The sequence below is a fragment of the Oratosquilla oratoria genome, chromosome 6 (assembly GCF_046742065.1).
Source record: "Oratosquilla oratoria isolate Oo_2021 chromosome 6, ASM4674206v1, whole genome shotgun sequence".
Taxonomy (NCBI): Eukaryota; Metazoa; Arthropoda; class Malacostraca; order Stomatopoda; family Squillidae; genus Oratosquilla; species Oratosquilla oratoria.
This window is the reverse complement of record NC_134782.1, coordinates 67366251-67392915: the sequence shown is the minus strand read 5'-3', so window position 1 is coordinate 67392915 and position 26665 is coordinate 67366251. Positions and strand designations below refer to the sequence as shown.

Below are 26665 nucleotides of genomic sequence, written 5' to 3'. Positions count from 1 at the left end.
GTTCGATAGCGAAACTATGACTTAAATTGACATAGCAACCTGTTTACCTGTGTTTGTTTACGAATAAAGTCCTTTTTATGGATTTCATTATAATTAATGTTAATGATTACAATAGTAATTTAAAGATATTAGAGCTGGATGATGAATCAATTTCTAAGTACATCCAAAATATTAGAGGGATAGCTTTTCCCCCTGACAACAGCACTTTCAGACTCTCTGGTTGGACAAACCTCTGTGACATTCTTCATAAACACCAAGCTTTTTGTATTTGGAGAGACTATATACTTAGATTGAGCTTCTGAAACATTTCATTCATATATATTACAAGAATCAGATGCTATACTCTTTCTTTCCATCCACTGGGGTGCTCTGGAACTCTCATTCTTTTGACATTTTCCCATATACCTATTGCTTGAAACCTTTTTACTTTATTTATTTATTTATTTATTTATTTTTTTAAATTATTCTTTCTGAAGCCAGAGTCAATGGTTCATTGTGTTTTTTTTGTGTATATTACTTTCTTTTTATTGGGATGTTTTGGACACATGGAAAAAATGAGTGAAGAAAGATTAGTAAAAGAGGTGTGGAAGGCAGAGGTGGATGGAATGAACATTAGGAGGCAATCAAGGATGAGATGGATGGATGGATGGAGTGAAAGGGCCATTGGGAAAGAGAGGGATGTCTGTTGAGGAAGGAAGGGAGAAGACAGAAGATAGGGGTGAATGGAGAATGGTTGTGTATAGATGTTGCTGTAATGCATGGAAGGGAGTGGGAGAAAGAGTATGAGTGAATGATGCTTTGACAGAGCCCAAAGGGATTTCTCCTCATTTTCTCTTTTTCTGCATGAGGGGATGGAGAGGGGGTTTGCTGATTAAATAAAGCAGCCTTGCTGTGGATGTGCTGTATCTTACTACATTACTTCTGACTAAGGGCAGTGGGTGAGATGGAGGGATGACTCATCATCCAGGAAGAGCCAAGAAAAGAGGGAGGGATGAGAGTGGAGTATGTGGGGGTGAAATAGGTGGGAGTGGATTTATACATTTTGACTTTGGCTACCTCCCTTGTAAGGGGAAAAAATGTTGATATATGTATTTTCTTTTTTTATGCTTTGTTGCCACTATGATGTATGTTGATAAAAAAAAGAAGAAAATATTCTGCAGAGGCTAGTGCAGCATGAACAGTCAGATGTAGACCGGCGACAGGAAGCCTGTGAGCGTCTGAAGGAGAAGCTCTCAGAAGTACAGCTGAGTAATGTCAATGCTGAAAGGTAAGGGCAATATGCACACACAACCAGAAGTCTTTACACTCCTGAATTTATATGAATATAACTAATCACCTCCCTACTGTCTGCATATTAGACAACTTATCTTTTGCATTGCATGTCCCCTTTTCCAGATTAAATTTTTCTCTTTCTTTTTTCATACACAGCATTGCCAGTTATACAAAGAAATTGTGTCTTTTTGACTTGCCCTTTGATCTATCTGTAGGGAAGGTTTGCAGTTACGGGGTGAGAGGGAGGATCTGTCAGTAGATATCACACTTCTGAGGCTTCGCATCAGGGGTCGTCTTGCTCAGGTGGCTGGTACCACCGCCAGTACTAACAAACTTACCCATGAACGCAGTGAGATGCAAAAGGTTGGTGCCCTCATTACTGTTGATGTTGTGGTTGTTTACATTAGGTTTTTTGGTATGTCTGTTGGTATGTATATAAACTGTCTTTTATTGTGAGAAAATAAATACACTAGAACCTCAGTTCTCAATCACAATCTGTTCTAGTAAACTTTTCTAGAATTGATTTAGCCAAGCACCAAAACAAGCTTACTGATCTGTTGGATACAGTTTTATGAGGACGATATTTTTTCACAAAATTTTGAATTTCATCCCATTTTCCATTTTTCTCCATTCAGGTTGGTTGAGAACCTATATTTTGGTCAACTACTGGAAATGTTTTGGTTGGAAACCTATTTGTTTGAATTAAGAAATGTTTAAGAACTGAGTTTCTACTGTATATAGAGGGATATGTCAACTTCGCAATGAAAATAATCACATTTGGATAGTAAAGTTTGGCAGAAATTACAAGATTTTTGTTGGTAGCAGTACCTTGTCATCTCGCTTTATCTATTTTTTACTCCTCTGCCAGAAACCCCCCCTCAGGCTGTGCTCTTGTTCCCAATATCATCATTTATAAGACATACCCTTCCTGCCATAGCTAGTCAAGGAGCAGTGTGAGGGTGTGCATAGACGGCTTGTGGAGATGGAAGGGCGCAGAAGGTCCTTAGCAACTGAGATCCATGAACTGACAAAACGGACACACCTCACTTCTGTAAGACTTCAACAGCTGAAAGACCGGTAAGATTTTTTTTTCACCACTTCTTTCACTTTCTGCACACTAATGTATCAGTCTATATAATGTATGTCTGTGACATTGCATGCATACATTTGCATTTCTATTTATCTTTCTATATATCTATATACCAAGGGCTTTTTCCCCCTTACAAATCTAAAGGCAAAACCTCACTCCCACCTGTTCCACTGCCATCCACCACCCTTCCCTCCCTCTCATCTTAGCTCCTCATGGATGACAGGTTATCCCTGTATCCCACCCTCTGCCCTGGGTCAGAAGCAATGCAGCATAACAGCAAAGCTGCTTCATGTAATTGGTAACCCCCCTTTCAGTCCCCTCTTGTAAATCTTGTAAAAAAAAAAAAAAAAAAAAAAAAAAAAAAAAAAAAAAAAAAAAAAAAAAAAAAAAAAAAAAAAAAAAAAAAAAAAAAAAAAAAAAAAAAAAAAAAAAAAAAAAAAAAAAGAAGAAGAAGAAGAAGAAGATGGGGGAAAAATCCCTCTGGGCTGTCAAAATATCATTCATGCATAACCATTCCCTACCCCCCTCCCCCACCCCCTCCTTTCCTTGCATCACAATATCATCCATACACAGCCATTCTCCACTCACCATATCTCCCACCTTCTCCCCTCCTTGCTCAACAGACATTCCCCTCATGCTCAACACCCCTTTCACCCCATTCATCCATCTGATCCTAGATTGTCCCCTCAATTTCACTTCCTCCACCTCTGCCTTCAACACCTGTCCTATTAATCTTTCTTCACTCATTCTCTCCATGCATCCAAACCATCTCAATATTCTTTCATTAGCCATATCTGCCATCTCATTTTCCACCCCAGGTCTCCTCTTCACTTACCTAATTGTGATATACAGGAAAGGAATTTTGCTTATGAGATCCCATCTCTTTTTTTTCTCCAACTATCATACCTTTGAAATTACTAATGGATTTGGCCCGGAATATGTTTATATCTACAGTACAGCCAGAGATAATGGATCTAAATGGATACTCACTGTCTGATTGGTTTAGAGTGTTGCTATTTAGGCATGAGATCAAAATGTAGGTGATTGAATTCCCTGATTAAAAAAGCTCTCTGTTAGATGGCATCATTATAGTCCTCTGTAAGAGGGGAAATTTGTGATGTTAAACTGAATTATCTTTATTATCACCACATATATTACACAATGAAAACATTTATGATTCACTTATTGCCTTGAGTTTCACTAGAAGAAAAACCCACAGCCCTGCAGTGCCTGGCAACAGTCCTCAGAACCTCCCATAGATCTCTCTGATAAGAAACTTTGTATTGTTGTCTGTGTTGTTTTTCTGTATCACTGGCTCAAAGTGTAGGAAGAGGAGAGCAATTGCCAGTTGTCAGCTCTCCATGCATGAAAAAGTGTAAGAAATACAGTTGAAGTTGATAAAGAGATATCTTGGGGCCCAGTCCAGAGACTTAGTGCCACTCCCCCAGGGCTGCACCTTCTGATGGAGGTGAGGGGGTTGATGGGTTTTGAAAATGAGCAGCTTTGTTGTCCATCTTGCAGGAGCACCACATGGAGGTGCCCATCATTGGTCCCTGAAGCATATATAAAAGTATGTGTATAAGGTTGTGTGTGGATGATATTTTGACATATTCCAAAGGGATTTCTCCCCATTTTCTCTAATTTCCACTTGAGGGGATGGAAATGGGAGTGTTGCCATGTAAGTGAAGTGGCCTTACTGTGGATGTGCTGTGCTGTGTCTTGCTGTATTGGTTCTGACCCGGGTAGTGGGCAAGAGATAGGGATGACCCTTCATCCATGAAGAGCTAAGATGAAAGTAAAACAAAGGTGGGGATGGGAGTGGATGTGTGCCTTTGACTTAACTACCTCCCTTATGATGGGGGAAAAAGCCCTTGGTATATCAGTAGATAGGTATATATGGGGTTGAATTTTTGGAATTCCTGGACTTTTTTTTTTCTGGTCATACAGAAGAATTGGTAAGATGAACTTGGGTAGAGCCCCATATAGTCTAACTTACGGGGAGGTTGCTATATTTGAATTAGCATTAGTGTACAGTCCTACTACCCCTGCACTGATTCAATCCTTCTATGCATCCTTTAGGTATGAGGAGATCAAGGCAACTTTGCAAGCACCACAGGATGCTGAGGAATTGTCTCCTGCCTTCATTATGCTCAAGGTAGGTAGTGAAGAATGTTAATGTATGTGTAATAAATGTGTTGATGTACATATTTCTATTTCAGTTAATGATAATAACTTTTTCATCATGCCTACATACAAAGTAGAAACTTCTACTTATATGTATGTATATGTAAATATATACATGTAAAGTCAACATGTTTTGTTTTCTCCACACTTCCAGCTATCAAATATTTACTTTTTTCATACATCCTCTCATAGTTGTGATGGGCAGGGGATTGGAGGCGGTTAGAGATTGTGAAGGGAAGTGGGAGGTGAGCCAGTTGTTGTTTGCAGATGATACTGTGGTTGTGGCAGGGTAAGAGGAGAGTCTAATGCAATTAGTGACAGAATTTGGGAAGGTATGTGATAGGAGGAAGTTGGAAATAAATGTAGGTAAAAGGTGATGAGATGTATGAGGGGAGAGAGTGGCAGCTAGTTGGAAGTAAGTCATAGAGGAGAGAGGTTGGAGGAAGTGGCTGTGCCAACAACACAGTATGGGTGAAGACTTGGAATTTAAGAGAGGCAGAAAGGAAAAGTTTAAATGTGTTTGAGATGAAATATTGAAGTATGGTGGGGGTTACAAAGTTGGATAGAGTGAAAAATGAGGTGAGGAGGATAGCAGGGGTGGAAAAGTGACTGGTAGATAGGGCTGATGAAACAATATTGGGATAGTTTGGATATATGGAAAGAATAAGAAAAGAAAGATTAGAAAAAAAGAGTGTGGAAGGTAGAGGTGGATGGAGTGAACTTGAGAGGATGACTGAGGATGAGATGGATGGATGGGGTGAAAGGGGCTTTGAGCTGTAGGTGGACAGAATTTTTTATGCAGAACCATGCCACTCATATGGATCTTTCCAGATTCAACAAAATTATTGTTCACCTCACCCTGGGCAGACATTATTTTTGTCGAGCACTGTGCATATGGTCAAAGATATGTGTCTCAACATGTTTGTCAGTGTCTGACAATTTCTGACTGTTGATAGTTGCATTCATTGTGTGCTAATGACAAATTGAAATGGTATCTTTACCAACATTATGCCAAAATATCTTGAAGTTGCATAACACGAACATGTTGAGACTTTTAATTTCTTTCATTATACTTGTACATGCCATGTTTGTGTTCAAACATGTGGGTTACAGGTATGTAAAAATCTATTGTGATCATGTTTGCTCCCACCACCCCTACCTTTGTCCATCTGCCACACTTCCACCACAACCAATACCGTTGCCAACAACAGCAGAATTTCCTCTACCAACTCCATCCTAACTCAAAATATTACTTCCAAAATAACATGTTCTTTGAACCATCCACCATCAGTCCCATTAACACCACCATTAAAATCATTAGCAGTAACACATATAACAAGACCAACAACAGAGACAGCACTACTAATAGTAACAATTATAGCAGCAATGACAACAACACTAATAACAAAAACATTATCAGTAGTAGTATTCATAACATCATCAACAATAGGATCATCAACAACAGCATCATTACTAGCAACAACATAATTAACACCAATATCAGTAAGAGTATCATAAGAAAGAGTGTAAGTGGCAAAAATATCATTAGTGAAAGTATCATTACCAATTGCATCATGAACAAGGGTGTGGCAGGTAACAACATTATTAACAATAGTATGATTACTAGCAGCATAATCAGCAGCAGCAGCATTAGCAACAGTATCATCAGCAACAGCATCATCTACAACAGTATTGTTAGTAATAGCATAATTTGCAACAGCATTATAATCAAAAGTGTTACCAGTAACAATATCATTGGCAACAGCAGCAGCAGCAGCAGAATCATCTGCGTAATCAGGGACAGTCTCATCAGTGATACCATCATAAACAATTGCATTATAACCAGCAGCAGCATCAGCAACAGCAGCATCAATGAGAGTAGCATCAGTGAAAGCATTCTTAACAGAAGTGTCTTCATCAAGAGTGTTAATAAAAAGAACATGATAGGCATGAGCATCATTAGCCATAGTATCATTAGCAAGACCATCATCAGCAATAGCATAATCAAGATGACCACCATTTATGAAGGCATTATTAATAAGAGCATCATTGAGAATGTCATAAGGAAAAGCTTCATCAACAAAAGTATTAATAAGTGCATCATCAGCGAGAGTATCATCATGGGCAACAGCAACAAGAATATCAGTGACATGAGCACCATTGATGGAAGCATCATCATCAATTGCATCATTAAGAAGAGCAATCTTATTAAGAGCATAATCATCAGGAGCATTATCAGCATGAGTGCCATCAGCAGCAGCATAATAATTAAGAACATCATCATTAAGAGCATTATTGGGGCAAGCATCATTGTTGACAGCATAACTGACAGCAGCATCATTAGCAATAATGGCTTTCTGAAGAGCATCATCACTAATAGCATTGTCAGCAAGAATTACATCTTCAAGAGTATTGTTGCCAAGAACATCATCAACAACAAAAACTTAGTTGTTGGGAGTATCATTAGAAAAAGCATTTTGAGCATGACTAGTATCATTAAGAGTATCATCAGTGAAGTCATTATCTTCAAGAACACTTTGATCAACTGCATGGTCACCAAGGGCATTATCTATCAAAACCTTGTCATCCAGTGCATCACCAGCAAGATTATGATCATGAAGAGTCTTATTGTGAAGGGTATCCTCAGTGCAAGCATGGTTGGCAACAGCATCATGAGTATCAGCATTATCAGTGATAGTATTGTCATCACAAGCAGTATCATTTCCAAGAGCATTGCAAGCAATAGCATCATGGTCAAGGATTTCATCAGGGAGAGTGTCATTAACAAGAACACCATCATGAAGTGCAAGATCCTAAAGAGCATCATCAGTAAGAGTGTCAGCATAATGAACTTCATTGACAAAACCATTGTAAGCAAAAGCATTAGCATCAAGTGCATCATCGACACTAGCTACATTGTCAAAAGCATCATTATCAGAAGCATCATAAGTAAGAGCACTGTCATTGAGAGTATCATCATCAGTTGCATAATCAATAACACTACCAAAGCAAAATCATTGGAAACAATAAAATTGTTGGCAGGGACCAGTGCTGGGCTATCCTTTGGGACAGGTGTTGGCAAGAATCATCTTCCTGCTGTCTGTCTTCATGATCCATCAGTGGCCTCACTTCCATCTGGAACTCCCAGAGGCCATGATGCTTGATTTCTAGATGTGGCCCAATATTTCTCTCAATGATCTTTGACTATTTATCTCCACTTTTTCATGTGAGGCGAACTAAACATCCAACAACAGCTTCACCTCCTCCCCTCTCCCTCTTCCTCCTCCTCCCCTCCTCCTCCTCCTCCTCCTTCCCCCTCCCCTCCTCTCCTCCTCCTCCTCCTCTTCCTCCTCCTCCTCCTCCTCCTTTCTCCTCCTCCTCGCCCTCCTCCTCGCCCTCCTCCTCCTTCTCCCCTCCTCCTCCTCCTCTTCCTCTTCCCACACTCTTCCTCCTCCTATGAGTCAGTGACATCAAAAGAGACCCCACACCATTATAGCAAGCAAGGAAAATGTTCCAAAGTTTCTTTCCTAAGAAATCATTGAGAAGGACCAGGAAATGTGGGCTACTGTGGGGCTGCACATTTCCAGTTTATGAATTTTGAAGCAACAGTTATTAGATTATCAACAACAACATCATTAGGTACAACCAGCTGCAACAACCAACAACAGTTAGTAAAATCAACAATAACAATAATTACCAAGAGTAACTGATATCAGAGACTGTGTCATTGAAGTTCACCATCAATCTCAATCCACACTAAGACTGCATTATCACCATGAACACAAACAAATCGGTATCATTATCATCGGTCATCACACCCATGACATGCAGTAACCAACATCAGTAAAAATGACGACCACCAGCAACAATATTTATGAGCATCAATGACTTGTGTTAACAATTATCGACAACTATAATCATAGCCACCACCATCAACACCTCTGTAACAGTAGTTGCACTCCTCTCACAACTAACTACAATACACCCCTTTTCCTGCCCCCAACTCTCCCACCCCACCCCACCCCCCATTGGCATCCCCTACAGGTGAATGAGGAGCGTGAAGGTCTTCAGGAGACAGGTGACCTCCTTGATGCTGAGATCCGTCATGCTGAAGAGGAGGTGGTGGCCCTCCAGAATCTTGTCGCTCTAGTCAACATGGAGGGCCAGGAGTACCGGTCTCACCTCCATAACCTCACCCGCTACAGTAGGCAGCCTCTACTTCATCTGGTTTTCTTTTCAATCTTCTTCCAATATGAAATAATGTCTATTTTTCTTCTTGCTACATATTTATCCCTTATCGTTTTGAGGTTCTCTTCCTTTCTTCAAGAGGAACTATAAAAGTCATAAAATACACTGGAAAGATTAATAGAGACAAGCTTGAGTTGTTCTTAACATTTGTGTTGCTGAGATGGTTTTCCTTCAGCTAGATAAAGTTGTTGGGCTGCAGATGAAATAAATTCTAAAGTCATAAAAGGTATTGATTCATTCAAAGTTATAACTCCCTTATCTTAAATCTAAGACTCAATGTATCTATAAATATTGATTTATAAACCAGAGGGCAACACCATTAGGAAAAGTCATCCCATCCCTTTTCTACAGGTGAGGAGCATGTGGAAAAAGTGCAGCTTGAGGGTGAACTGGCACAGTTGGAGGATGAGGTCAAACATCTTGAGGAGCAGCATCGTCTAGCATGGCTGGCACTTAAGGTGAGTGAAGGGAAGTGAGTAGATACTTGTTATTTATTTATTTATTTATTATTATTTATTTATTTATTTATTCATTTATTTATTATCTATTTTTATTTTTATCTTATTTTATATATATATATATATATATATATATATATATATATATATATATATACATATATTATATATATATATATATATATATTTATCTATATCTATTCATGGGATGGAATGGGTGGGAGTGGTTTCTATGCCTTTGTTTTTTTGGCTACCTCCCTTGTAAGGGGGAAAAAGCCTTTAGTATATGTATGTATTTTCATTTATTATAATTTCTTTTTCCTAATTGATCTCATTGTAGTTTCCATGAAAAAAGCTGCACATTCCTGTCTCTTTGTCTCCATCTGTCAAACTTGTGTTAAAATTCATTTATGTTTTTCGTATTTGACTCTTGAGATGGGAGGGGCAATAAATAGGTTTTGGATGGGTGTGGGTATGTGAGTATATACTTTGATTTGGCCAGCCCCCTTATAAGTGGAAAAGGCCTTTGAGTATGTATGAATATACAGTATATGATTTGACTGCATCTTCTTTTTATTCCAAAAGTTGATACATCTGTACAGAAAGCTATGATTCTTGATATCCTTAAGGCAGTCTTTTTAATTTTATTCTATGACCTCTTGTCACTCTTATTCCAAAACAGGAATCTTTCCTTTCAGTTTTATGTACTCCTTTCATAGTTCTGAATTCAGCAATCTTGTCATCTCTTTATTTTTTCTTATAATGAGGAGATATCCAGTATTAGTAATTTTTCCTTGTATGGTCTGTCTGCTAGACTGTTATGTCTAACAAAGCTTCCTACAAGGCCTTGCTGTAAGATTCTGTCTATCTATATACCATAACACTTCTTCCCCTTGTAGGGGAAGTAGCTAGCTGAGGCATACATCTACCCACACCCATCCCACTCTTATCCATCACCTATTTGATTGCTTTTTATCTTAGCTTTTATCTTAACATGATGATAAACAAAGAAAAGAAGAATGACAAGCTTGATTGAGGCTTAAATATTTTTGTTTTTATTTTTTCTTCTTCTGTTATATGCTGCCTGTCTCAAGACCCATTACCAGCTGAACCACATGGTAAATTTTCATCTTCAGAGTGCGGAAGAGCAAGTACATGAAGGGACACTCCAGCTGCATGCTGTCAATGAACTGCTGCGTGAGAAGGCACTACACACTACCACTCTGCGCAGGGAACTGAGTCAGCAGGAAACCAAGATACGCCATGCAGCTCTCAGTAATGCTAGTCTGACCAGACAAACTCGAGGCATGTCCAAGAAACAGGTACATTTGGAATGTGATGTATGGTTATACAAAAGTATCTATCCCCCACATTGAAACACTACCTATGCAGCCAGTATGCAGTATGGGCCCCACAATTATTACATACATATACAACATACATACATATATATACCAAGGATTTTCCCCCTTACAAGGGAGGTAGCCAAAAATGAAAAGGCATAAAATCATTCCCACCCATTCCATCCCTGAATACACTCCACACCCCTCCACCCTCCCTCTTATCTTAGCACCTCCTGGATGACGGGTCATCCCTGCACCTTGTCCACTGCCCTGGGTCAGAAGCAGTGTCGCCAGACACAGCACATCCACAGCAAGGCCGCTTCATTAAATTGGCGACCCCCCCTCTCCGTCGCCCCATGCATAAAAGGAGAAGACGGGGAGAAATCCCTTCGGGCTGCGTCAAATATTGCTCACACATACTACCTCACCCCCCATCCCCCCCGCCCATTCCATCTCTTGCATCACAACATCATCCATATTCAACCAATATCCATTCGCTCCTATCTTCTGTCCTCTCCTGTCCTTCCTCAACAGACATTCCCCTCTTCCCCAAAGCCCCCTTCACCCCATCCATCCACCTCATCCTAGGACGTCCCCTCATGTTCACTCCCTCCACATCTGCCTTCCATACCTCTTTTACTAGTCTTTCTTCACTCATTCTTTCCATGTGTCCAAACCATCCTAATACTCTTTCATCAACCCTATCTCTCAACTCCCTTTCCACCCCTGTTCTCCTCCTCACCTCCTCATTTCTCACTCTATCCAGCCTAGTAACCCCCATCATACTTCTCAGACACCTCATCTCAAACACATTCAAGCTCCTTCTCTCTTCCTCTCTTATGTTCCATGTTTCTGCCCCATATAGTGCTGTTGGCACAATCACTCCTTCATACAGTCTCCTCTTAGCATCCATTTCCAAATGTCTATTCCTCATTACACTTTTTAATCCACCAAGACATTTACTCGCTTCTCTCAATCTACATTCTACCTCCTCCTTCACTCCACCTTTCCCTGCCACATTTGCACCCAAATATCTAAAAACTATCCACTTCCTCCAGTCGCTCTCCCTTAACCCCTTCCATACGGTGCCGCATACGTAGGCGGCATGAGGAGCAAGTGGATACGCGAGGCTGCCATATCGGTGTCTTGATTATATTTATTGTAGTTGCCCCAGTGTAATGACATACTCTCTAAACTGTCTTCATCACATTTTCTATGGTTATCAAAATTCACGGGTGAAAGAGAGAACGATTGATATAAGCGGTGACTATATTTTATGATGCGAGTATTATTACGACACATCGTACATCTGGCAGCTAATGCTGCCCGCGAGATTTTGGCCCGTACTGAAGAGGTTAATGCTCACTTCCAGTCTACTACCACTTTCACCCCTTGTACATCTCATCACCTTACTTTTACCCACATTTATCTTTAGCTTTCTTCTATCACATACTCTCCCAAACTCTGTCACCAACTACCTCAATCCCTCCTCTGATCCTGCCACAAGCGCAGTGTCGTCCGCAAACAACAGCTAGCTCACCTCCCACTTTTCTCCATTTTCTTTAACCATCTCCAATCCCTGACCCACTACCCTTGCACTTACCTCTCGCACTACCCCATCCATGTATAAGTTGAACAGCCAGGGTGACATAACGCATCCTTGACGAAGTCCCACCTTTACCTTGAACCACTCACTCTCTCCATTTCTAATCCTGACACAAGCTCTACTACTCTCATAAAAACTCTTGACAGCTCCTAGAAGCTTTCCTCCTACCCCATATATCTGCATAACCTCCCACAGTGCCTTTCTATCTACCCTATCGTAAGCCTTTTCCAAATCCATAAAAGCCCGAAAAACATCCTTCCCCTTTCCTGTATCTTTCTCACATATTTGTCTTACCACAAAGATCTGATCTACACAACCTCTACCCGTCCTAAATCCACATTGTTCCTCACCAATTACTCCCTCTGTTCCTCTCCTAATCCTCTCAATCAAGATCCTCCCATAAGCCTTCCCAACTACACTTAGCTAATCCCTCTGAAACTACTACATTCACACTTGTCCCCTTTTCCCTTGTAAAGTGGAACTATACAGGCACTCCTCCAGTCCTCCGGCACTCTACCCTCTCTCCAGCAAACATTAAATAACCTCACCAGCCAGTCCACCATCACTGTACCTCCTTTTTTCAGACATTCTGCATGGCATCCATCCAGACTAGGTGCCTTACCTGCTTTCATCATCTTAACAACTGCCTTCACTTCATGCTTCCTTATTTCTCCTCCATTTTCCGCACTCATCACGGTCATTTTCTTAGCATTTCCCACTGCAACTATCTTTCCCTTCCTATTGTCCTTCACATTTAGCAACTCCCTAATATATTCTGCCCATCTTCCCCTTACTGCCTTCTCTTCCATTATCATCTCTCCATCTGCACCTTTTACCTTTTCTTCTCTACTTGATTCGCCTCCTCCTCCTCTCTTAATTTCTTTCCAAAACATCTTTTTATTACTTTCAAAATTTTCTGTCATACTCTTACCCCACTTCACATCTGCTCTCCTCTTTGCCTCCTTTACCTTTTTCTTTACTTCTCTTTTCTTTTCCCTGTAAGTCTCATATGACTCCCTCGTCCTATTCTGTAACCAAACTGTGAAAGCTCGCTTCTTCTCTTCTACAGCCTTCTTTGTTTCCTCATCCCACCATTCACTACCCTTCCTTCTATTTCCTCCTGTCCTTCTTGTTCCACACACCATCCTTGCACACTTTGTGACTCCCTCCTTGAACCATCCCCATTCCTCCTCCACACCTAGCTCTACTCTATCCTTCACTCCCTCCCACTCCTCCTTCAGCCTCTTCTTGTACTCCTTCTCCTTTTCCTTTTCATTTAAAGAGTTCACTCTAAGCACCTCCCTACCTTTTGTCCCTTTCCTCTTTCTCCATCTCCTCCTCTCTCAACTTACCTTCCACCAAAAAATGATCACATATACAAACAATTAAGTAAATACATGTACCAAAAAGCCTTTTCCTCCTTATAAGAGGTTGCCTGAGTTAAAATATACAACTCCCCTACACTAGACCTGTTCAAAAACTTTTTCATATTTGCATATATTATTGTACTTTTTCCCATGCTTTTTGACCCGAAAAAAAAATCACATTCATTTTTACCTAGGATGTATGGAAGCATTGCTGAATGGAGGCTGAAGTTTTTTGTAGGCTATCTTACCAAAAGGGCCAATTTTGAGGCATTTCTAAGCACATTTTTTGGTATAATTTTTTTTTGTCTAACCAAGATAGAGCAACAAATTAGGTACCAAATAAATGAGCAGGATCTTCTCTACATATGTCAACCATTAGTATTGATGAATTTTCCCCATGATTTTTAATAGATACATACATACATACATACATATACCAAGGCTTTTTCCCCCTTACTAGGGAGGTAGCCAAAAAGGAAAAGGCATAAAATCATTCCCACCCATTCCATTCCTGAAAACACTCCACACCCCTCCATCCTCCCTCCCATCTTAGCACCTCCTAGATGACGGGTCATCCCTGCACCCTGTCCACTGCCCTGGGTCAGAAGCAGTCACAAGACACAGCACATCCACAGCAAGGCCGCTTCATTAAATTGGCGACCCCCCCTCTCCGTCCCCCCATATAAAGGAGAGGACGGGGAGAAATCCCTTCGGGCTGCGTCAAAATTTTGCTCACACACACTACCTCACCCCCCATCCCCCCCGTCCATTCCACCTCATGCATCACAACATCTTCCATATACAACCATTCTCCATTCACCCATCTTCTGTCCTCTCCCGTCCTTCCTCAACAGACATTCCCCTCTTCCCCAAAGCCCCCTTCACCCCATCCATCCATCTCATCCTAGGACGTCCCCTCATGTTCACTCCCTCCACATCTGCCTTCCATACCTCTTTTACTAGTCTGTCTTCACTCATTCTTTCCATGTGTCCAAACCATCCCAAAACTCTTTCATCAACCCTATTTCCCAACTCCCTTTCCACCCCTGTTCTCCTCCTCACCTCCTCATTTCTCACTCTATCTAGCCTAGTAGCCCCCATCATACTTCTCAGACACCTCATCTCAAACACATTCAAGCTCCTTCTCTCTTCCTCTCTTATGTTCCATGTTTCTGCTCCATACAGTGCTGTTGGAACAATTACTCATTCATACAGTCTCCTCTTAGCATCCATTCCCAAATTTCTATTCCTCATTACACTTTTTAATCCACCAAGGCATTTACTCGCTTCTCTCAATCTACATTCTACCTCCACCTTCACTCCACCTTTTCCTGCCACATTTGCACCCAAATATCTAAAACTATCCACTTCCTCCAGTTGCTCTCCCTTTAAGGTCAGATATCAAGACTTCCGTAACTTTTTGTATTTACAGTTTAATGTACATAAAAAAGCATACTGACAGTATTCTATATAATTCCACCATCTACATCTTATCAAATTTGGCAAAAACAGTTGTTTGTCTTCATCTCATTGCGTCGTCTGCTATTTGAAACAACCCGCCCGTGCGCTTCGGGAACGTTCGGGGAATTCCGCGTTCGTGACGTCACAGTTGCCAAACAATATTGTTATTCTGAGAGTGCATCGTATCGCTTTTGCATTGTCAGTCATGTGTCGTCTCTTGAGTGTCTCAATTTTTTTTTATTTTATTGTCACAAAATTGTGATAATAATGGTGTACTGCATTGCCGCAGGCTGCAACAATGGTAGTGGGAGTGGGAGGAGTTTCTTTCAATTTCCTACGGAGCCAGCCCGACGATCGGAATGGATAGAAAGGTGAACAGAGCAGGCAAAAGACCGGGCAAACTGTGGGAGCCTTCGAAGTTTTCAGAACTTTGGTCTGGCCATTTCGAAGAGGAATGCTTCGAAATGAATCTAGCGTTATCGATTGGATTTATGGAGAAGACCAGGAGACATCTAAAACCTGATGCCGTGCCCTCAATTTTTGCAGCTACTACAAAGCATTCCACGCCGAAACCAAAAAAGAAAAGTAGGAGGTCAGCGTTTGATAAACGCCGGATGCTTGAGGTACCGTAGGCAGTTTACTTTTTCTGACTCAATGCATCATGTGCATGCGTTAGGCTTAGGCCTATGCCTGTGTCAGAGAGGGCTTATAATAAATTCCATGGACATGCAGGATGGCCTAAATAGGCCTAGTGAATTAAACTGGCCCTGAAGCCATGGACCGGAGCAGTGGCGGCACCAGGGGGGGGCTTTAGCCCCCCAAAAAAGTGGCCAGCCCCCCCATTAGCCCCCCCAACTGAAATGAGCAAATTGAAAATTTAAAACACTCATTGAAATTATTTTATTAAGTGGAATTTTTAATTGCCAGGGCTAAAGATTTGTCAGCCATCAGTGCTAGCCCTACTATTAACCCCCTCCCCTTCTGAAATGAGAATAATATATGTGTATTATCATATTACTATTAGCTCCCCAAAAATTTGCTCAGCCCCCCCTTAGCCTCCCCAACTAAAAATTCCTGGCGCCGCCGCTGGACCGGAGGTATAAAATATTGCAGATACCTACAAAAGACACACTAAATCAGATGTAGTGTCTGAAAGACAATCGCGAACACGGTTTAATCATTGAAACACTGACTAGGTTGTGTACAGCAGCAGTATTGCCATCACATAAACATGATAAAGAGTCAACAGACTAGTACATGGTACATGACTTTGTAATCAAACTAACAGTGATTTCATAAGTCCACATTGCTTCCTGATATTTATATCACATATCATTGTGTTTACATCAAACTTGGGGATATTTGAAACCACAGTATGTATAGTCCTCACTTTCCCAATGTGCACGAATTCATGAGACTGCACAAGATGGCAAAACTTTTCTGTTTTTTTTTAACAAGGATGTGGTAAATCCATCTGGTGAAGTGCTGGTAAGCAATATATCTGTATAGCCTGAAAGAAACAACTGCTTAGATATTGATAGTCATTTTATGATGTTTTTCCTTGTACATATTTTTATTTTTATGCACTTTACTGTGTTTAGTAAAATAGAAAATACACAGTTGACAGTACTTATTAAAAGATTATTTGGCTTCATTTTATTTACATGTATTCATTCATTCATTCCAGTATTTTAAATGAATAATCTCGATCTTGCAGGAAGAAATGGCCACAAGGCAATTCATATAATTTAATTTTCCCCCCATGCTTGGAATTTTAGAGAGAGACTGACAAATGATCGTCGACATAAAAACAAAGGACCCCATCCCATGCTTGCAATGATAGCCTAAATAAGGTAGGAATAATGCACTGAATTTCATACCAGTTGGTATTCCCAATCCTATGAGAGTGGTCAGATCTTTTGCGTTTGCGTCTAGGAGGGGTGGTAGGCCCATCTTGATTCTCGGCACCGTCTAAATCAACGTCGCCGTCGAATTTCGTCTCCTCCCCCGTGGTCTCGGGTTCTGAATCTGACAAATCGCTTTCCCCTTCTTCTTCGCTATTTTGTTCACCACTTTCTTCATCTTCACTTGCACTGTATTACGACGAAGAAACGGGCTGTCCTATTATCAGTTCGAACTGGTAAGGCTTTACAATGCGATGTTCGGCGATATCAAACTCCTCTTCCTCTTCTTCTTCCACCATGCATACTATCCTTCCGAATTGGAATGCACAATGGGCCATTTTTGCGAACAAATTTGGATTAAAAACGAACATGAAGATGAATAACTCGATTGGAATGACTGAGCTGAACTACAGCGTGTGTTTCTTTGTCCGATTGTTTGGCAACTGTGACGTCACCGCCGGTTCACCTAGCGGCGATTACTGGTACTAATTACTAATCGACTAGAACATCTAGACTTCGGAAAAGTGGTATGTGAGGCGAAATTAAAAGTGAATTTTCTGAATAAATTCTTCTGTAACAGGTAAAAACTTTATTTGTATGCTTTTAAAAAGTACTTTTTCGAACAAAACGATGATTTTTAGCGAATGGTATATCTGTTGATATCTGACCTTTAATGCTCATTTCCAGATTACTGCCACTTTCACCCCTTGTACATCTCATCACCTTACTTTTACCCACATTTATCTTCAGCTTTCTTCTATCACACACTCTCCCAAACTCTGTCACCAACTTCCTCAATCCCTCCTCCCACTTTTCTCCATTTTCTTTAACCATCTCCAATCCCTGACCCACTACCCTAGCATTTACCTCTCGCACTACCCCATCCATGTATAAGATACGAAATTGTTAAAAATCTTAACTTGTTTACTAACCTGGAGACATGGTATTTGCATGGAACAAGATAGAGCAGCAAAGTAGTTATAAAATTAAATTATTTTCAATGTTCTTATGAACATGTACAATGTGATTAACATTGTACAAAAAATGGCATGTTATTTATGGTAATTACGGAAAAATAACATTTCATATACATTTGACATGTACAAAGTGGAAAGTGTAATTTTGGAACAAATCAAACCATCAATTGAAACTACAAAATAATCATGATTATATGTATCAAAATAATGTTACACAGTCATTTGTTAAGTGTTTGCTTCTTGAAGCTTTCAAACCACATGGAGAAGATATTCCCTCTTCTTGGGATCTGCAAAATCAATTGTCATCTTAACTCCATGCTCAGTGATATCATTCACTACTCTGAGGTTTTACACATATTCCAAGGCTTTCTTGTAGTCCTTCTTCTCTGGCCATGATTCAACTTGATCCAGAAGTCACTCAGGTCCAATGCTGAGAATGTCTAACAGAAGGTGGAATTCCAGACCAATGAGATTTGTTAGTGTGGTCTTGGCTGTCACCTTCTGAAACACAGGTTTTCCCCTTCTGAAGCTGTCTGGCTTCTGAGTGGCATGCAGCTGAGTAGTAATGTCCTATTTCTGTTTGTCACCCAGCTTGCTGCTGAACAGCTCGAATGGCACAGCCTCCTGTGTCAAGTACCACTTGTGATTTTCCATCTTCTGAAGAACTGCTTCAGCAATCTCTGGGTATGATCTCTTGTACCTCAACATGTCCTGGATGAGCTGAAGATCATTCACAGGAGCATCCGCAGCAGATGTTGGCATCATCCACATTGGTGTGAAGAACAGTGCCAAGAAGATGTTGAGTCATTCCAGCTTTGCAACAGCCTCTTCATCATACTTAAGCTGGTCACAAAACATCAGCCTCTTCATGGAATACAAGTTCCTTGCCTTCCATCTGGCCTGGTGAATGGCCCCTGGTCGACTCCAGTGAATCCCATGGGGAGGTGTTTCTTCAAGAACAATCACTGTGAGCTCAGCCATTTCCTTGTAGTCATCTCTCAGTGGCTTCTCAGATGTGAGGATGTCATGAAGTATTTCCTCACAATCCCTCTTCTTTTCCCTGAGCCATTTGCTTCTGATCATCAGGGTTTTAGGGGTGTCTGTTGTCAGTTTCCCCCATACATCCTTGAAGTGTCTGAGCCAGGGATTCTCTAGACCAGCGTTTCTCAACCAGGGTTCCCTGGAACCCTGAGGTCCTGCAAAAGCTACCTAAGGGTTCTGCGAGAACAAGTGAGATAAGCTAATGCACTTTTGATTTCTTATTAAATTTCATATATGTAATATAATTAAACATGCACAACATATTCTTGGTTATTATAATAATGTAGTATAGACATCATCCTATCTAACCTATTATTACGATGAAAATAAAATGAGAAAGATATGGTATGTGTTTTTTTTTTATGCAGGGGTTCCTTGAAACATGCAATTTATTTTAAAGGTTATGCAAGGGTAAAAAGGTTGAGAAATGCTGCTCTAGACTCTTCACCTTCCCAAACAGCTTTTTCCAGACTGCTCCATCTAGCACTTCCAGGATGTGGTGTCTACACACCAAGTAAAACACCTTAGTGCTCGGCTTTTACTCAAGCAGTGTGGCAGCTCTCTTGTGTACTCCACTGTTACTGGATGTAGTGTCAAAAACAATGACACTTATGACACCTGTAAGCCCCCATGCATCCAACAAGTCCATTGATGCCTCAGCTTGAGCTGTGCCTGTTGAGCTATCGATGACAGGTATTCCCAGTAACTTCCCTTCAGGATAGGCAGGTGGTCCAGATATGAGTTCATAACCAATCATCATCAGACTTATACCTTCATTAGTGAACTGCATGTGAGGTATTGACTGCATCATTTTTATGCAGTCGGTACTTTAGGGTCTTTGGTGCCACCTCTACAAAAGAAAGTAATATAGCATTCTTTTAGTAGAGACTAATCTCCACCAAAAGAAGAATGTTGATCACTTTTAACTTCTATTTTCCCTTCTGTGCTACCCTTCTGAAATCTCTCCAGTACAGTGAGACCTCTCATTAACGGACGTTAATTAGCTGTCTTTGCAGTGTTTTCGGTGTTTTGGAGTGGTTTTTGGGTGGCATAGTGATTACATGCACTAAACAACAGCACCAAAAACACCAAAAATACAGCGAAAACACCGCAAACACAGCTAATTGTTCATTAATGAGAGGTCTCACTGTACCACCTCTGTGACTGCACTTCTTTGGCATGAAATTGTTCTCATGGAAAGAAGTGCAGGTTATTGGCAATTGAGTATTAATACACATCAGTTAACATCACAAAAACTCAAGCACCCCGTTTTGGTCCTTTCTATTACAGCGTGATATTGAACTTCGCCTGTGGCAGGAACGACTCAAGACAGTGAACTCATTGCTGGGGGCTGCCCTGGCAGCTTACCCAGAGGCCTCCCCAACTGCTATCTTCCTTTGTCAACAGCAGAATATCCCACCCCCCGACAGTGTTGCTATCAGGAGGAGGAGTCTGTATGGTTCCAGGTAGGAAAGGTGTATGTGCCCTGCCTTTACTCTGAAGTTTATGGATACAGTTTATTGGGTCCTGCAAGATGCATATATACATACATACATATACCAAAGGTTTTTTCCCCCTTACAAGGGAGGTAGTAAAAAAAAACCCAATGGCATAAAATCCACTCCCACCCATTCCATCCCTATGCAAAGATGTGGAAAAATCACTTCAGGTTGCGTCAATTTATTTTTCACACATACTCCCTCACACCCCATCCCCCACCCATTTCCCCTCATACACCATAGCATCATCCATACACAACCATTCTCCATTCATCACTATCTTTTGTCTTCTCCCTTCCATCCTTAACAGACATTCCCCTCTTTCCCAATGCCCCTTTTACCCCATCCATCTCATCCTTGGTCACCCACTCATGTTCACTCCCTCTACCTCTGCCTTCCACACTTCTTTTACTAATCTTTCTTCACTCATGTGTCCAAACCATCCCAATACTCTTTCATCAACCCTTTCTCCCAACTCCCTTTCCACCCCCATTATCCTCCTCACCTCCTCATTCCTCACTCTATCCAGCCTATTAAACCCTATAATACTTCTCAGGCACCTCATCTCAAACACATTCAAACTCCTCCTCTCTTCCTCTTTTATGTTCCATGTTTCTGCCCCATACAGTGCTGTCGGCACAATCACTCCATATAATCTCCTCTTAGCATCCATTCCCAAATGTCTATTTCTCATTATATTTTTTAATCCCCCAAGGCATTTACTTAATTCTCTCAATCTACATTCTACCTCCACCTCTACTCCCTTTCCTGCCACATTTGCAACCAAGTATCTAAAACTATCCACTTCCTCCAGTCTCTCTCCCTTAACACTCACCTCCAGTCTGCTGCCACTTTCTCCCCTTATACATCTCATCACCTTACTTTTACCCATATTTATCTTCAATTTTCTTCTTTCACACACCTTCCTAAACTCTGTCACTAACTTCCTCAATCCCTCCTCTGATCCTGCCACAAGCACAGTATTGTCAGCAAACAACAACTGGGTTATCTCCCACTTTTCTCCATTTTCTTTAACCATTTCCAATCCCTGAGCCATTATCCTTGCATTTACCTCTTGCACCACCCAATCCATGCATAAATTGAACAGCCAAGGTGATATAACACATCCCTGGTGAAGTCCCACCTTTACCTCAAACCACTCACACTATCTATTTCTGATTCTAACGCAAGCACTACTACTCTCATAAAAACTCTTGACTGCCCTTAAAAGCTTTCCTTCTATCCTATATATCTGCCATATATCCCACAGTGTTTTCCTGTCTACCTTATCATAAACCTTTTCCAAATCCATAAAGGACCAAAAAAACATCCTTACCTTTTCTTAAAGCTTTTTCACATATCTGCCTCATCACAAAAATCTGATCCATGCAACCCCTACCTGTCCTAAAACTACACTGTTCCTCACCAATTACTCCCTCTGTTCCTCTCCTAATCCTCTCAATCAAGACCCTCCCATAAGCCTTCCCAACTACACTTAACAAACTGATCCCTCTGAAACTACTACACTCACACTTGTCCCTTTTTCCCTTGTAAAGTGGAACTATACAGGCAGTTCTCCAGTCCCCCGGCACTCTACCCTCTCTTAAATAAACATTAAACAACCTCACCAGCCAGTCCACCATCACTGTACCTCTCTCTCTCTCTCTCCCTCTCTCTCTCTCTCTCTCTCTCTCTCTCTCTCTCTCTCTCTCTCTCTCTCTCTCTCTCTCTCTCTCTCTCTCTCTCTATGTATTCTGCATGACACTCATCCAACCCAGGTGTCTTACCTGCTCTCATCATCTTAGCAACTGCCTTCACTTTATCTTTCCTTATTTCCTTATTACTCATTCATTTTCCTCACTCATCACTGTCATTTTCTTAGTGCTTCCCATTGCAACTACCTTTCTCTCCCTATCCTCCTTCATATTTAGCAACTCCCTAAAATACTCTGCCCATCTTCCTCTTACTGCCATCTCTTCCATTATCATCTCTCCAACTGCACCTTTTACTTTTTCTTCTCTACTTGATTTGCCTCCTCTTCCTCTCTTAATTTCTTTCCAAAACATCTTTTTATTACTTTCAAAATTTTCTGTCATACTCTTAATCCATTTCACATCTGCTCTCCTCTTTGCTTCCTTTATCTTATGCTTTACTTCTCTTTTCTTTTCTCTCTACCTCTCATATGATTCTCTCATCCTATTTTGTAACCAATCTGTGAATGCTCGCTTCTTCTCTTCTACAACCTTCTTTGCTTCCTCATCCCACTACTCACTACCCTTCCTTCTATTTCCTCCCATCTCCCTTGTTCCACACACCATCTTTGTACACTTTGTGACTCCCTCCTTGAACCCTTCCCATTCCTTCTCCACTCCTAGTTCTACTCTATCCTTCACTCCCTCCCTATCCTCTCTCAGCTTCTTCTTGTACTCTTTCTCCTTTTCTTTCTCATTCAAGCAGTTTACCCTAATCACCTCCCTACCTTCTGTCCTTTTCCTCTTTCTCCATCTATCCTCCACTCTCAACTTACCTTCCACCAAAAAATGATCTGATATTCCCCCACTCTCTCCTCTTAGAATATGCACATCCTTAACTCTTCCTACTATTCTCCTGGTTACCACTGTATAGTCCATTAATGCTCTATCTACCACCTTTCCATCCACCACCCTCTCCTATGTATATTTATGCTCAACTTTCTTCCTAAACACTGTATTTGCTATCATCAACTCTCTTTCTAGACACATCACCATCAACTCTCCACTACAAATTTTTTCCTGGAACCCCACACTTCCCAACAGGCTCTGTCTATTGATTCATTTCCTACTCTAGTATTAAGGTCTCCTAATACCACTACATTGACATTTCTCCCTAAACCCTCTATGCACTCATTTAAATCTATTGAAAAAGCCTCCCTTTCCTCTACACTCTTCTCATTCTCACTACCAGGCCCATATACACTTACAAAAACCCATATCTCCCTTCCCAGTTTCACCTTCATCCACATTAACCTTGAAGAAACCTCCTTTCACTTCACCACACACTTACCTATCTTTTCACTTACTAGTATAGCCACCCTTTCTCTCCCTCGTCCTCTTTTCATTCCTGAGATTCTCCCAACTAGACTTCCAAACTCAAACCTGCCCTTCCCTTTCAACTTAGTTTCACTCAATGCCAACACATCCATCTTTATTCTCACAAGCATACTGGCTATATCTTCATTTTAATCTCATCTGTACCACATCCACACACAATAAAAGACCCAAACCTTAGGGTACTGGTTAGAAAACTCCTCCCAGACCCTCTTATGCCTTTCCTTTTTTTTTTTAGGAATGTCCCCTTTGGGGCTACAGGGAGAAGGATGCCTAGTCCTATCCCCGTTCCGTTTTTGTTACCTTATATGACTCAAGTCATATAAGGGTTTGACAGAATAAGAAAATGAATATTCAGAGAAATGATACAGGGCAGTAACAAGAGTTGGGGGACAGCATAATGGAGGAACAGTTGCAGTATAATAAAGTATCATTTCTCAATGAATAGAGATTTCCTCTACCACAGACAAAATGATGTGTGACTCTGGTCCATAGGGACACCCTATATAGACTCTAGAGTATCAGCTGCATGCTACTTAGCAGCTTTTAACCCCAAAATAACATGCAGCCAATACACCAGACAGGGTATTGTGCAAGTGTGAGGTGCACTTGTGGAAAATTTGCTCTTCAACTTGACTAGCCATTACTACCTGTTTAGTACTGAATGGTGCTTCTTTTCTCAAATATTTTATCTGTCCACTAACAGTAATCTGCACAGACATTGCAAGGGGCAGGTGCTTTGGGCAGGAAATTGGGCACTTCACTCTTTTGTATTATTCATATTTGGCAACTATCCGGTAGGGTGCAACACCATTTTCCACATTATAATTTCTGATTGGTAAGAAAATGGAAACAGACTCTGAGAAATAATTTTTCATTCATTTTTATATATATTTGTGAAGGGCACTTTTGGGGCACAGGGCAAAGGGGCAGGTGCTTGGGCACCCCCAGCTCCCCCCCTCTGCACGGGCCTGTCCACCAACATTCTTGACCCTCCTTGTTCTCCTCATCTAGTTTTGAAGTTAGTCAATGAAAAATCTCATTGATGTCATCCTTGAGCAGGTGTAATTCTCTCTTTCTCAAGTCATCCTCCCTTGTATTATGGACTTATTGGGAAGCTCCTCAATCAGGTCAAAGTTCCAGTGGATGAAACCTACCCAAAAGCAGAAATAATGCATGCTGCTCATGCTGAGACTGGTTACTGATGTTGTAGACATAAGGGCAGGGCTTTGGGAACCCAGCTGTGAACCACGGGGAGTATCTGATGGCAGATGTGAAGGCTGATAGAAATCAAGGTCCAAATAAGAAGTCAGTTCACTTTGGGAAGAGATATGATGCCATGATGTTATGAGGAGTAGCAGTTGGTTGATTCAATTTGTATTTTTGTTATGGAGATTGTTCCATCCCCTTATGGTCCCACATCTTTAGTTTTCTATCCAAACTGAACCAACGTCTTTCTTATCTAGACCTTGATAGACTCCATTTCTCTTCTGTTTGTACTCTACAGGTCGAGCCTTGGAACCATGAATTCCTCTCGGAGTGGTGATAGTAAAAAAGGAGAAGACGATGAAGAGGGAAAGAAGAAACAAAGTGGGGAGCAAGACAGAGGGAGAAGAAGAGGAGAGAGAAGGAGGAGGGGTTCCCCTTCTCCCTCCTCTTCACCATATTTTAAAGGTGGACCTGTCTCTCGATCCCCAAGCCTCTATTCCTCTCTGTCATCACTCCATTCACTCCGATCAGAAGAGGTTCTTTCACCACCCCTTTCAGGTATGTATGACTTTTCTGAGATCTAGTGACTACCACTAGCCCTAACTTCAGTCATAACTGTATTATCTCCTTGCATACACTTTTCATTTCCTTATATTTCACATAGCCTCACCTGAACCCCGGGCTAGTGGTGCCAGCACCAGTACCACCAGCAGGAGTGTGAGAGACCCAAAGATTATGGTGACCAAGGGCACTGTCAGGATGCCAGCCAGTGCTCGCAGTGGTGAAAGTGCTAGAGCTGCATCTTCATCCAGAGCACTGCCCCACTTGAGATCACCACAGGGACCAAGTTTAGTGAGGAGGAGAAGAACCTCCCCAGTAGGAGGTGGAAGGGGAAGAGGAGTCAGATCAGCAGTTACCCCCAGGAGAAGGTCACCTTCAAGAGACACGTACCCCATGAACATAATTTCACCAGGTGAGCAACTTCGTTCTTTGCTCAAGGTCCATTGGAGTTTCTCCTCCCCCTTATGCACACCAGAGGGTGCTTCACCTAGTGATGAGACTGCTACCCATCTTAATCCTCTCTGTCCCTTTTTTCCCTCCCTGTCCCAGACTTTGTTTTGTATACAAACATACTTCTTTTTATTCTGTTTCACATCTGATAATGACAACTTGTACTTTTATTATACCCTCAGCCAAGCAATTTTATTCAGCCATGTGCAATCAGAGTCTTTAATATGAATATATATAAAATGTGTATGCACAAAGTGAAAGATGTATATATGTGTAGGGAAAGTGAAAAATTTAAAGAGGATCAAGAGAATATATAGAGTCATATTGGTTCCCAGTGATTTGCCATGGTCTTGGATCACATGTTGGACTCGGGATTGACAGCTGGGTGGGAGCTCAGAGCTCATATATGACCAGTCATCATTGAAAGAAAGAAAGGAAAGAGGTGACATAATCATAGTGTTTTGAAGGGAATGGACAAAAAATGACAAATATTTCCTTAAAAATGTGGTCTTTTACAATTTACTTCTACCAGGATATCAAGAAAGTTTTCCATGCAGATGCATAAACTTCTGGAATAGTTAAGTTGATATATATGCATACATACATATACCAACATCTTTTTCTGCCTTACAAGAGAGGTAGCCAAAGTCAAAGGCATAAATCCACTCCCATCCATTTCAACCCCACATACTCCACTCCCATTCATCACCCCTCCCTCTCTCTTTTCTTGGCTCCTCCTGGATGACAGGTCATCCCTGCATCTCGCCCACTGCTCTGGGTCAGAAGCAATGTAGCAAGACACAGCACATCCACAGCAAGGCCACTTCATTTAATTGGTGACCCACCCTCTCCATCCCCTCATGCAGAAAAAGAGAAAATGGGGAGAAATCCCTTTGGGCTGCATCAAAA

General features: G+C 41.1%; 1 protein-coding gene across 4 annotated transcripts in view; it reads left to right on the top strand.

Moving 5' to 3' along the window:
• LOC143026554 (coiled-coil domain-containing protein 39-like) overlaps nucleotides 1-26665 on the top strand; it is a 61039-nt gene that overhangs the window by 18157 nt on the left and 16217 nt on the right. For 2 of the 4 annotated variants that reach the window (XM_076187133.1, XM_076187134.1), the window contains exons 10-14: nucleotides 1161-1267; nucleotides 1488-1635; nucleotides 2210-2349; nucleotides 4442-4517; nucleotides 5758-8579. In XM_076187133.1, the coding sequence (XP_076043248.1) occupies nucleotides 1161-1267; nucleotides 1488-1635; nucleotides 2210-2349; nucleotides 4442-4517; nucleotides 5758-7710 (2424 nt within the window). In that variant the 3' untranslated portion in view covers nucleotides 7711-8579. The other 2 variants (XM_076187136.1, XM_076187135.1) reach the window with 2 other exon arrangements.